Source organism: Pristiophorus japonicus, chromosome 24 (genome assembly GCF_044704955.1).
Source record: "Pristiophorus japonicus isolate sPriJap1 chromosome 24, sPriJap1.hap1, whole genome shotgun sequence".
Lineage (NCBI taxonomy): Eukaryota > Metazoa > Chordata > Chondrichthyes > Pristiophoridae > Pristiophorus > Pristiophorus japonicus.
In genome coordinates this window covers 4,311,715-4,325,666 of record NC_092000.1, presented here as the reverse complement: position 1 = coordinate 4,325,666, position 13,952 = coordinate 4,311,715, and the positions used below count along the sequence as shown (strand labels likewise).

The following is a 13,952-nucleotide window of genomic DNA, read 5'->3' as shown; positions in this document are numbered from 1 at the left end:
ATGGGGGTTGCCTTTCATTGGTTGGGCCAGGTCACGTGATACCAGGGGCGCTTGCAAACTGCCTGCGCTCCTAGGATACGTGGGCCTCTACGCAGGTCTACGCGTAGAGGCCCAGGAGCGCGAGTCTCCGTGGATCCCAAGGCCGAATTTCTGCTGGTTGGAGGCATCCGCCTGCAGGAAGTCTCTGACCGTAAATTCAGCCCCTATAATCGAGAGAATTCCTCAATGCAGTTACTACCTCATACGCAAGGCACAGGGTGAAAGTATCACTTCAGGTGAAATTCCATAAGCCCTCACAGAAGCCTTTAATTATTATGGGCTGGGACACACTTCAACATTTTAGCACGTCTTGTGGTTGGGGTGGGGGGGGGGGTGGAAAGAATAAATCAAGATGAAGGATGTTAGTGCTGTATTCCAGTGTCAGCAACAAGAACTATCAGGGTAGGTACAGAACATGTTAGCTGCACAGTAAAGATCCTTCCACTATGCCCAATACCAACCTCAGAAGCTGCACCAATATGACATCTCCATTTGGGATTCTTCTCATGCCGTATGCATTATAGTACCCATAACATTTGAAATTCAATACTAGCTATTTCTTGCCCCCCCCCCCCGCTCCCGTGTAATTCATTCCCGACCATTCAATGGTCTTGATTTCCAAATACTACATCGCCAAGTTGGTCGTATAGGACAAACCTCATTTTTCTCCAGACTGTAGTCCTCCATCATTTTATCCCCCTGCTCTTGGAAAGTGATGATGATCAAGGCCACAAAGATGTTCACAAAGAAGAAAGGGAAGACCACAAAGTAGACAACATAAAAAATAGACATCTCCATTCTGTATCCAGGGCTGGGTCCTTGATTCTCATAAGTAGCATCTACTGAATGTTTCAGGACACTGTGAAGAAAAGGAAGACTCATTAAGAGGAGTAGAACCCCTGTAGGTTTATTCTTCTGGCACTGTCCAAATGATTTAGATTAGACTTTCTCGGGAGAATATGTCTTTGTTTTGGGAGGAGTAATGAACCAGAGTGAAGGGTGTCAATGCTGGGGATATTTTTCCCAGATATTGCACGTAATGCTTGCATCAAGTGCTCCAAGGTCACATGGATTAGTTGCAGGATAAAGCTCCCTGTACCCTGTTTCACCAAGCACTCTTTTGTCAAATGCAGCAAAGCTCAACACAGTGCCCCAACAAGATACCTCAATCCCAACCTCAAGAACAATGCACCTTACAAGTTACAACACCTGTGTGACATTTCCATTACCAGTTGCCCAGTTTGGCCTTGCTGAGTGAGACTGCCGAATTCAATGATGGATGTTGTTTCTGGAACCTGCCAAGCCTGCATCCTGCCAGCATACTGTGAGCAGCTTTTAGAAAAATGTTTAGCATGTATAGTTCCAGTGTCACCATCATTAAGGTGGAAAGGAAATCTATCTGAACACCAGCAGTTCAAAGTAATGCCCATGCCCTTTTCCGAAGCTCGGGAGCCAGGAGGTAGGTGCAGATTTTTTTTCAGGTTGGAGGAGTATTCCGGAGGTCCAATTCCGGCCGCAAATTCCGGCCATTTCGAGCAAATGTTCGGAAGATGCTAAACAGGAGACGAAAGAATCAAAAAGAAATAAAATAGTGCAATGTAATTGTGTTCAATAACGATACATACTCTGGCCAACCCTCTCCAGTAGAAACAGTGAAGAGAGTCAGTAAGGCCCATAGCACATTATCATAGTGAAACTCGTATCGTTTCCACTCCCGCTTCTGTGCCTTAATATCACTTTCTCTCATGTAGACCAGGTACTGTCCTCTGAAACAGACAAGAACAAAGCAAAATGAAAGGAAGACTTAGATTTATGTATTGCCTTAAACCATCTCAGAAAACGTTCAAAGCACTTGACATGCAATAAATTACTTTGGACTGCAGTGACGGTTACATAGGTAAAATGTGGCAGTCATTTTGTGACGGCAACTTCCGTTAGACAACAATGAGTACATGGCCAGTTAATCTGTTTGTAGTGGTGTTAGTTGAGGGAGGAATGGCCAGGGCACTGGAACAACTTTCTGCCCTTCTTTAAAGATCCTGTGGCACAATTTGAAGTCTGCCTGAACCAGCAGAAAAGGCAGATATAGCCTTGGCTTTATTGTCTCACCTGAAGGACTGCACCCGGAACCATGCAGAACTCTCTCAGTACTACGCAGAGCTATACGCCTGGATTAGGTGCTTAAGTCTCGGGTATGGCTTGAACCCACACCCTTCTGACTCAAAGCCGACTTCAGATGAATGTACACGTAAAACCTCTCTGGGCTCCTTTTATTCGCTTGAATCTTTTTTTCCCCTTCTGTTGCCCCAGTCTTCAGGCACCAGTGACTAAGAAGATAGGTGATCACACGACTCTTATGCCTTGACTAAAGCAGCTTTGAAACCAATTGTTGAGAGGCACACCAGGTTGGCAGTCTCATTCTGACAGGTTACAAGGCTATTGTGGAAACAATCAAGACGATGTTTGTGGTGGCTCTGGTAACATCAACAATAAGTTCAATAAATGTACCCCGGTTTTGGGCACAGGTGGTGGTCCGGACGCAAATTGCGCTCAAAATTGTGTAAGTTTTAAGTAGTGGGTTTTTTCTGCTCAAGTTTCCGCTCAAATTCAGGTGCATATCGCTGAATGTAAACTCCGCCATGAATTAGTGCAATTGGGCAGTGCTTTAGAACATAATTTAAATTTTTTTTTGCATAAACAAATATTCTTCAATATACCTCCTGCAGTTTTATTAATATAGCTAAAATGGATTTATCATAAAAAACAAGCATTTTAAATCAGTGTCTAATCCAGCACCTGTGAGTAACCCGATTTTGAATGACTGAAAATGACGTTAAAGAACGATACAGAACCATTTACTAGTTGCACTGACGTACACCAGTCCGTTTCTTAGCACATGGCAGTTGTTGATGATTCTGCCATTCCCATTTACACCTCTTGTACACTTATCTTTTGTTTCTTTACTTGTCCCATTACCATCTGCTTTTGCTTTGATGACCATACCTTCTGTCATGTAATCACTCCTCCCTTTCAGCCTATCACAGACCCTGAACTTGAAAATTCCATTCACTTTGCATCCAATTTCCACTCTTCCCTCTACCTTCACACGGTCCATCTCCGACTCTTCCCTTCCCTTCCTCGATTTCCCCGTCTCCATCTCTGGGGATAGGCTTTCGACCAGTATCCACTCTAAGCCCACTGACTCCCACAGCTACTCGGACTACACTTCCTCCCACCCCGTATCCTGCAAGGACTCCATTCCATTCTCCCAGTTTCTCCGTCTCCGTCGTATCTGCTCGGACGACGCCACCTTTCACACTAGTGCCTCTGACCTGTCTTCCTTTTTCCTCAACCGAGGATTCCCCTCCGCCGTGGTTAACATGGCCCTCGACCGTGTCCGTTCTATTTCCCGCACCTCTGCTCTCACCCCTCCCCCTCCCTCCCAGAACCATGACAAGATTCCCCTTGTCCTCACCTTTCACCCCACCAGCCTCCACGTTCAATGGATCATCCTCCGCCATTTCCACCACCTCCAGCGTGAACCCACCATCCAATCACATCTCCCCCTCCTCTCCCCTCTCAGCGTTCCGAAGGGACCGTTCCCTCCGCGACACTCTGGTCCATTCCGCAGTCACCCCCAGCACCCCCTCCCCTTCCCACGGCAACTTCCCGTACAAGCGCAGGAGATGCCACACCTGCCCTTTTACCCCCTCGCTCCCCACTGTCCCGGGCCCCAAACACTCCTTCCAGGTGAAGCAGTGATTTACTTGTACTGCTTGCAATGTAGTATACTGTATTCGCTGCTCACCATGTGGTCTCCTCTACATTGGGGAGACCAAACGCAGATTGGGTGACCGCTTTGCAGAGCACCTCCGTTCAGTCCGTAAGTGTGATCCTGAGCTTCCGGTCGCCTGTCACTTTAATTCCCCGCTCCACTCCCACTCTGACCTCTCCGTCCTCGGCCTCCTACACTGTTCCAACGAAGCTCAACTCAAGCTCGAGGAACAGCATCTCATCTTTCGTTTAGGCATGTTACAGCCTTCGGGACTCAACATCGAGTTCAACAATTTCAGACCCTAACCTCTGTCCATATTTGGCTCCTTTCCCCTGCCCCCCTCAGAGCTTGTTTCTTTCATTTTCTCCTTGTCTCTAATGGCCGCTGGTCATTATCCCACCATTCACACCCTATCGTGACTAATGTGTTTCTAACTCCTGCCATTACCATTTGAATTTGGCCCATCATCCCTTTTGTCTCTCTAATCTCTCCTGTCTTCCCCCCTATCACAGACCTTCCCCTTTTGTTCTTTCGTTCTCCCTCCCCCTTTCAGTGCTCATTAAGAATCTGTTCATTTCGAACACTCTCCAGTTCTGACGAAGGGTCACCGGCCCAAAACATTAACTCTGTTTCTCTCGCCACAGATGCTGCCTGACCCGCTGAGATTTCCAGCATTTTCTGTTTTTATATCAAGTAGGTAACACAATGGATTACAAAGACAAGTGAGCTTGAATGGAGAGTGCAGCAGAGGGTAAGGCAGGAACAGGATAAGGAATATTTTGGAAAGACTAAATAGGATTATGGATGGCAAGGGAGCACAGGTGTGGGAACCCACAATGCAATAACGGAAAAGTGTGAAGTCCTGCAAAAGGAGTTTAGGAAGCAAATTTAGGAGCAGGACTTCAAACATGGCAATCTCCAGATGCCTCCTCCAACCACATGCGAGAATAAATCACAACCAATATCAATGATTCGGATGAGGGGACCAAGTGTAATATATCCAAGTTTGCTGATGATACAAAGCTCAGTGGGGATGTAAGTTGTGAGGAGGATGCAAAGAGGCTTCAAGGGGATATAGACAGACTAAGTGTGAGTGGGCAAGAACATGGCAAATGGAATGTAATGTGGAGAAATGTGAAGTTATCCACTTTGGTAGGAAAAAGAGAAAAGCAGAGTATTGTTTAAATGGTGAGAGATTGGGAAATGTTGGTGTTCAGAGGGACCTGGGTGTCCTTGTGCACCAATCACTGAAAGTTAACATGCAGGTACAGCAAGCAATTTAGAAAACAAATCGTTTGTTGGCCTTTATTACAAGAGGATTTGAGTATAAGAGTAAAGACATCTTACTGCTCAGTGCTGGAACCCCAGCTATTTACAATATACATCAATGATTTGGATGAGGGAATTGAGTGTAATATCTCCAAGTTTGCAGATGACACTAAGCTGGGTGGCGGTGTGAGCTGTGAGGAGGACGCTAAAAGGCTGCAGGGTGACTTGGACAGGTTAGGTGAGTGGGCAAATGCATGGCAGATGCAGTATAATGTGGATAAATGTGAGGTTATCCACTTTGGTGGCAAAAACACGAAGGCAGAATATTATCTGAATGGCGGCAGATTAGGAAAAGAGGAGGTGCAACAAGACCTGGGTGTCATGGTACATCAGTCATTGAAAGTTGGCATGCAGGTACAGCAGGCAGTGAAGGCGGCAAATGGTATGTTGGCCTTCATAGCTAGGGGATTTGAGTATAGGAGCAGGGAGGCCTTACTGCAGTTGTACAGGGCCTTGGTGAGGCCTCACCTGGAATATTGTGTACAGTTTTGGTCTCCTAATCTGAGGAAGGATGTTCTTGCTATTGAGGGAATGCAGCGAAGGTTCACCAGACTGATTCCCGGGATGGCAGGACTGACATATGAGGACAGACTGGATCGACTAGGCTTATATTCACTGGAATTTAGAAGGATGAGAGGGGATCTCATAGAAACATATAAGATTCTGATGGGACTGGACAGGTTAGGTGCGGGAAGAATGTTCCTGAGGTTGGGGAAGTCCAGAACCAGGGGACATAGTCTAAGGATAAGGGGTAAGCCATTTAGGACTGAGATGAGGAGAAACTTCTTCACTCAGAGAGTTGTTAACCTGTGGAATTCCCTACCACAGAGAGTTGTTGATGCCAGTTCATTGGATATATTCAAGAGGGAGTTAGATATGGCCCTTATGGCTAAAGGGATCAAGGGGCATGGAGAGAAAGCAGGAAAGGGGTACTGAGGTGAATGATCAGCCATGATCCTATTGAATGGTAGTGCAGGCTCGAAGGGCCGAATGGCCTGCTCCTGCACCTTGGTTCTATGTTTCTATATTTCTATAGGGCACTGGTGAGACTACACCTGGAATATTGTGTACAGTTTTGGTCTCCTTACCCAGGGAGGGATATACTTGCCATGGAGGATTGTCCTATGAGAAGAGATTGAGTGGACTAGGTCTATAGAGTTTAGAAGAATGAGAGGATCTCGTTGAAACATACAAAATTCTTACAGGGCCTGACAGGGTAGATGCAGGGAGGGTGTTTCCCCCGGGCTGGGGAATCTAGAACCAGGGGTCACAGTCTCAGGATAAGGGGTCGGGCATTTAGGACTGAGAGGGTGGTGAATCTTTGGAATTCTCTGCCCCAGAGGGCTGTGAAGGCTTGGTCATTGAGTATATTTAAGACAGAGATCAATAGATTTTTGGATATTAAGGGAATCAAGGGATATGGGGATCGGGCGGGAAAGTGGAGTTGAGTAGGAGTTCAGCCATAATCGTATTGAATGGCGGAGCAGGCTCGAGGGGCCGAATGGCCGACTCCTGCTCCTATTTTTTATGTTATGTTCTAATAAGGAACAATTGGAAGATTACAGAGCTCAACACATGGCTAAAGACATGGTGTCAGAAAGAATACTATTTTTGTTGGTACTAGTTCTAGGGAAGATAGGAATTATTCCACGAGGAAGAACTACATCTAATGTACTTGCAAAATGGATAAATGAGGAAGTGAAGGGATTTAATCTTGGAAAGGAGGGGCAGGGAAAATAAATGCAATCAGAAAGAACAAGAAGAAAAGGTAGAAATAGGAGGTTAATGTACAAATAAAAAAAATAGCAAAACGGGAAAGCTTGCAGAAGGGTTGAAGGGGAGGGAGATCAAATCAATCTGATTAAGCAGGGTAAAGACTGAGATAAAGGAATGAGATGTTAGCTTAAAAAAAAAATCAAAGATAAAGGAGCACTTACATAAAAGAAAAAAGATAAACGTGTACATGGAGTACAAGAGTAAGGAAGTCTTACTACAATTGTACAGGGCTTTGGCGAGACCACATTTAGAGTACTGTGCACAGTTTTGGTCTCCTTATCTGAGAAAGGACATACATGCCTTAGAGGTGGTGCAACGAAAGTTCACTAGATTGATCCCTGGGATGAGAGGGCTGTCCTATGAGGAGAGATTGCGCCTATACTCTCTGGAGTTTAGAAGAATGAGAGGCGACCTCATTGAAACATACAAGATTCTGAGGGGGCTTGACAGGGTAGATGCAGGGAGGGTGTTTCCCCCCGGGCTGGGGAGTCTAGAACCAGGGGGTCACAGTCTCAGGATAAGGGGTCGGCCATTTAGGACTGAGATGAGGAGAAATTTCTTCACTCAGAGAGTGGTGAATCTTTGGAATTCTCTGCCCCAGAGGGCTGTGGGGGCTCAGTCTTTGAGTATATTCAAGGCTGAGATCGTTAGATTTCTGGATTCTAAAGGAATCAAGAGATATGATTGGGCGGGAAAGTGGAGTTAAGGTCAAAGAGTTTAATGGCTATGTTCTTATTGAATGGTGGAGCAGGCTCGAGGGGCCGAATTCTTATGTTTTTTTATTCTTGTATTGTAACGCTCAGAGTATCGGCAATAAACAGGGGAATTAGAAGCAATGATGTCATAGGAAGATAAAGAAACTTGGCTGCAAATTGGACAGAAGTGGAAAAAACATGTATCGGCTTTTAGGAGGAGCAGAATAGTTACGGACAATATTGGTGAAACATGCTGTCGAGAAGACTAATGTACATAAAACAGAGGCACAGACAGAGTCAATATGGTTAGAGCTTGAAGATAAAAGAGGGGTTGTTACATTAGCAGGGTTGTACGACAGAGCCTCAAATTGTTGGTGGAAATGCGTAGGCAGTTCAGGGAGATGAGTAAGGGCAATCTAATTATTGTTCTAAGAGATTTGAACTACTCATTCGTTAATTGGGACATGGGGAGGTAAACAGAGTAGAGGGCATGGATTTCCTAAAATGTGTGCAGGACTCCCTTCTCAAGCAATATGTTCATACGTCTATGAGGTAAGTAGGGCCCAAGTTTCCACATGATTTGGGCCTGATTTTTTTAGGAGCAACTGGTGGAGAACGGACTATCTTAGAATTTGCAATTCTCCACATTTTTTTTTCTGCAGTTCTAGTCAGGTAGAACAGTTCTACTTTGGAACAGAATTTTTTCTTGAAAAGGGGGCGTGTCCAGCCACTGACGCCTGATTTGAAAATGTACTCCAAACTAAAGTAGAATGGAGCAAGGCGTCCAGAACGAGGTGGGGGGGGGGGGGGGGGGAGGGGGGGAGGGGGGGGAAGGGAACTCATTAAATTTTATAATAAATCCTTATTTATACTTCTACAAATATTATACAAATACATCCAACCTGAATAAACATTTATAAGCAAAGAAAAGATTATATAAACCATCTTCCTACCTGTGTGAAAGTGCTTCAGGCAGGGAGAATTCTGCAGCAAGCCTCACAAAACGAGGGAGCCGACCGAACGTGGGCGGGGGGGGGGGGGGAGAGAGGGAGCCGACCGAACGTGGGCGGGGGGGGGGGGAGAGCCGACCGAACGTGGGCGGGGGGGGGGGGGGGAGAGAGGGAGCCGACCGAACGTGGGCGGGGGGGGGGGGGGAGCCGACCGAACGTGGGCGGGGGGGGGGGGAGAGAGGGAGCCGACCGAACGTGGGCGGGGGGGGGGGGGGGAGCCGACCGAACGTGGGCGGGGGGGGGGGGGAGAGAGGGAGCCGACCGAACGTGGGCGGGGGGGGGGGGGGAGCCGACCGAACGTGGGCGGGGGGGGGGGGAGAGCCGACCGAACGTGGGCGGGGGGGGGGGGGGGAGCCGACCGAACGTGGGCGGGGGGGGGGGGAGAGAGGGAGCCGACCGAACGTGGGCGGGGGGGGGGGGGGGGAGCCGACCGAACGTGGGCGGGGGGGGGGGAGAGCCGACCGAACGTGGGCGGGGGGGGGGGGGGGGAGCCGACCGAACGTGGGCGGGGGGGGGGGAGAGCCGACCGAACGTGGGCGGGGGGGGGGCCGACCGAACGTGGGCGGGGGGGGGGGGGAGAGCCGACCGAACGTGGGCGGGGGGGGGAGAGCCGACCGAACGTGGGCGGGGGGGGGGGGGGGAGAGCCGACCGAACGTGGGCGGGGGGGGGGGGGGAGCCGACCGAACGTGGGCGGGGGGGGGGGGGAGAGCCGACCGAACGTGGGCGGGGGGGGGGGGGAGAGAGGGAGCCGACCGAACGTGGGCGGGGGGGGGGGGGAGCCGACCGAACGTGGGCGGGGGGGGGGGCCGACCGAACGTGGGCGGGGGGGGGGGGGGAGCCGACCGAACGTGGGCGGGGGGGGGGGGGAGAGAGGGAGCCGACCGAACGTGGGCGGGGGGGGGGGGCCGACCGAACGTGGGCGGGGGGGGGGGGGGAGCCGACCGAACGTGGGCGGGGGGGGGGGGGAGAGCCGACCGAACGTGGGCGGGGGGGGGGGGGGGAGCCGACCGAACGTGGGCGGGGGGGGGGGGGGAGAGCCGACCGAACGTGGGCGGGGGGGGGGGGCCGACCGAACGTGGGCGGGGGGGGGGGGGAGAGCCGACCGAACGTGGGCGGGGGGGGGGGGCCGACCGAACGTGGGCGGGGGGGGGGGGGAGAGCCGACCGAACGTGGGCGGGGGGGGGAGAGCCGACCGAACGTGGGCGGGGGGGGGGGGGGAGAGCCGACCGAACGTGGGCGGGGGGGGGAGAGCCGACCGAACGTGGGCGGGGGGGGGGGGAGAGCCGACCGAACGTGGGCGGGGGGGGGGGGGGAGAGCCGACCGAACGTGGGCGGGGGGGGGGGGAGAGCCGACCGAACGTGGGCGGGGGGGGGGGCCGACCGAACGTGGGCGGGGGGGGGGGGGGAGAGCCGACCGAACGTGGGCGGGGGGGGGGGGCCGACCGAACGTGGGCGGGGGGGGGGGGCCGACCGAACGCGGGCGGGGGGGGGGGGGGGGCGGGGGAGGGAATGGAGCCGTTCCAGACGGCTGGCGGGAAAGAGAGAAAGCTGCAGGAAGCCTCAGAAATTGAGGAGCCATTTCCCGACGGCAAAAGGGGGAGGTCATCGGGAAACGGCTGCCTCAACTTTGAGGCTTCCTGCAGCCTTCTCACTGCTACAAGAAGCCTCACTGCTGATGGCAATGTACTTTTATTAAACCATGTTCAAAAATTAAACAGCTACAAAGAACTACAAAAATGGCCGAGTGCCAATGTTTTTTTCACACTGAGCATGCACGAATGCTCCAACGCGCACGCGCAGCGTTGCCGGCAGGAAAAAAACTAATTTAAATAGTACCCGCCCCCTCCCACTTACAAAATCGGCGTGAGTGTAGGCTCCGCCCCCCCTGGGCGCCGCGCCAAACAGACAAGGAGCTGCAAAGCGCTCCAGAATCGCTCGTTTTTTTTCCGGCGCCGTTTTAGGCGCGAAAAACGGGCGCCCAGCTCGGAGGGGCGCCCGTTTTTTTATCATGTGGAAACTTGGGCTCGTAGTGTTGCTAGGTCTAGTTAACAAAATAGCTGAGAAAGGGGTGAACACGTCAGATATAGTGACCATAATACAGGTACAACGTCTGAAATCCGGAATCCTTGGGACCGAGTCCGTGCCGGTTTTTGGGTTTTTCCGGATTTGGGACAAGAAAATCAATAGTCTGAAATCCGGAATCCTCGGGATCGAATCCGTGCCGGATTACGGGTTTTGCCGGATTTCGGACCTCGCCACTCGCCGCTCCTCCGCTCCCCAAAATGTCCGGTTTTCGGACAATTCCGGTTTTCGGAGTTCCAGATTCGGGACGTTGCACCTGTATAAGGTTTAAGGTCTAAATAGAAAGGGGAGAAGTTCGTACAAAGGCAAGGGTATCAGACTGGAAGTGGGCAGATTTGAGACTTTAGAAAGGTGAGGAGTGAGCAAGCTCAGTTTGAGTTCCGTCAGGACCACTCGACTCCAAACCTCAATACAGCCTTGGTCCAAACATGGACAAAATAACTGAACTCCAGAGGCGAGGTGATAGTGACTACCCTCGACATCAAGGCAGCACTTGACTGAGTGTGACATCAAGGGGCCCTAGGAAAACTGAAGTCAATGGGAATCAAGGGAAAACTCTCCACTGGCTGGAGTCATTCCTAGCACAAAGGAAGATGGTTGTAGTTGTTACAGGTCAACCATCTCAGCCCCAGGACATCGCTCAGAGCAGTGTCCTAACCATCTCCAGCTGCTTCATCAATGACCTTCTCTCTATCATAAGGTCAGATGTGGGGATGTTCGCTGATGATTGCACAGTGTTCAGTGCCATTCAGATAATGGAACAGTCCATGCCCACATGCCGCATGGACGACATTCAGGCTTGGGTTGATCAGTGGCAAGTAACATTCGCACCACACAATTGCCAGTCAATGACCATCTCCAACAAGCGAGAGTCACCATCCCTTGACATGTAACGGCATTACCATCGCCGAATCCCAAATCATCAACATCCCGGGGTTCACCATTGGACCGGCCGCATAAATACTGTGGCGACAAGAGCAGTTCAGAGGCTGGATATTGTGCAGCGAGTGTCTCACCTCCTGACTCCCCAAAGCCTTTCCACCATCCACAAGCCATGAGTCAGGAGTCATAGATTCCGAGAATGGTTACAGCAGAGAAAGAGGCCGTTCGGCCCATCGAGCCCGTGCCGGCTCTCTGCAAGAGCACTTCAGCTAGTCCCGGCACCCCCGCCCTAAACCAGTAGTCCCGAAATGTTTTTTCTTTCAGGCACTTATCCAACTCCCTTTTGAAAGCCACGATTGAGTCTGCCTCCACCACCCTCTCAGGCAGCGCATTCCAGATCCTAACCACTCGCTGCGGGAAAACGTTTTCCCTCGTGTCTCCTTTGGGCCTTCTGCCAATCGCCTTAAACCTGTGTCCTCTGGTTCCCGACCCTTCCACCAATGGGAACAGTCTCTCTCTATCTACTCTGTCCAGACCCCTCATGATTTTGAACAGCTCGATCAAATCTCCTCTCAACCTACTGTGCTCTAAAGAAAACAACCCCAGCTTCTCCAGTCTATCCCCGTCACTGAAGTCCCTCATCCCTGGAACGATTCTCGTAAATCTTTGCTGCTCCCTCTCTAAGGCCTTCACATCCTGCCTAAAGTGTGGTGCCCAGAACTGGACACAATACTCCAGTTGGGGCCGAACCAGTGTTTTATAAGAAGTGTGATGGAACACTCTCCACTTGCCTGGATGAGTGCGGCTCCAATAACACTAAAGAAGCCCGACACCATCCAGGACAAAGCAGCCCGCTTGACTGGAGCCCCATCCATCACCTTCAACATTCACTCCCTCCACCAGCGGCTCCCCCTGGCTGCAGTGTGCACCATCTACAAGATGCACTGCAGCAACTCGCCAAGGCTTCTTCGGCAGCACCTCCCAAACCCGCGACCTCTACCATCTAGAAGGACAAGGTCAGTGTGCATGGGAATATCATCTTCTCCCAGTCACACACCATCCCGACTTGGAAATATATCGGCCGTTCCTTCATCGTCGCTGGGTCACAATCCTGGAACTCCCTCCCTAACAGCACTGTGGGAGCACCTTCACCACACGGACTGCAGCGGTTCAAGAAGGCGGCTCACCACCACCTTCTCGAGGGGCAATTAGGGACGGGCAATAAATGCCGGCCTTGCCAGCGACGCCCACATCCCAGGAACAAATTTTTTTTAAATGAGGTTGAAGGAGAAATATGCACACAGGACTGTAGCTCAGCCATGGGATGTTTTTAAAAAGAATTCAAATGCAAAGAATGCAGAATAAATATATAACATTTAAAAGTCTTCTTCAGCTCTCAAGATAGTGTGGATGAATAAAGAAATGACAAACAAGCTAAGATTAAACAGGTCAAATGGAGGCAATGGAGGTGAAATTGCCCTTTCTGGAAGGTCCGTTACAGGAGGCGCTAATGGGGCGAGAAGGACTTTTCGCCCGGGGCCAGGCGGCAGAAGCGACCTGCCCGCTATTGCCCCCGGGATAGCGGTGGCGAAATCGGCTTTGCGCCGCGCCCCGTAGTTTCCTCCCCAGGCGGTGGTGCACACGGCGATGACATCATCGCCATGCGCGCTGGCCCCTTTACGCCCCGCAGTCGGCACAACAATGGGCGCCACGGAAGTGGCTGCAAAGTTCACAGCGGCCTTCCCCTTAAGAGAAGGTGGAGGGTCGTTGTGACACATCAGCGGGGCACGGCACGCCCGTGTGGTGCTGAGTGACATCGCCACGCTTCCGCACTTCTCTCGTCCCGCTACTGCCCCGTGCAGGCACAGAGCCCCCTCCGCCCCAACAATTTTTCTCCGTTAAAGACCCAAATTCCAGTCAGTAACCTCTTCTTCCTGGCGTATTTAATTCAAACTATGCACCTCAAACCGGAGCAATTTCTCCCCCAATATATATTACAAGAGAGAGAATACAAGAAAATAAGGAAACAGTTTAAGAGGAATAAGGAAAGCAAGGAGGGAGTATGAGGAGAGAGCCTCAAAAAGTATTAAAAGGATCAGTATTCTACAAATATATCAGGAAAAGGAGAATAGCTAAACATGGTGGCATCCTTAAGAGCAGAGGAGAGTGAGTTAGTAAAGGATAAATGCAAATTGTCAGGGCAACTTAACCAGCAGCAACTGTTTACAAAAGAGTAGGATATTCAGGAGGAGGTAAAGAAAGTACAAAGTTACATTTATATAGCACCTTTTACAAGCTCAGGATGTTACAAAACATTTCACAGCCAACAAAGTATTTTTCAATTGTAATCATGCTTGTAATGT

General features: G+C 50.8%; 1 protein-coding gene across 1 annotated transcript in view; it reads right to left on the bottom strand.

Annotated features, from left to right (window-relative positions):
• The window catches only part of LOC139238010 (voltage-dependent P/Q-type calcium channel subunit alpha-1A-like), a 587,825-nt gene that overhangs the window by 141,724 nt on the left and 432,149 nt on the right, over window positions 1–13,952 (bottom strand). Inside the window, 2 exon segments of the mRNA XM_070867408.1 lie at window positions 697–898; window positions 1,665–1,805. Of these exon segments, the coding sequence (XP_070723509.1) occupies window positions 697–898; window positions 1,665–1,805 (343 nt within the window).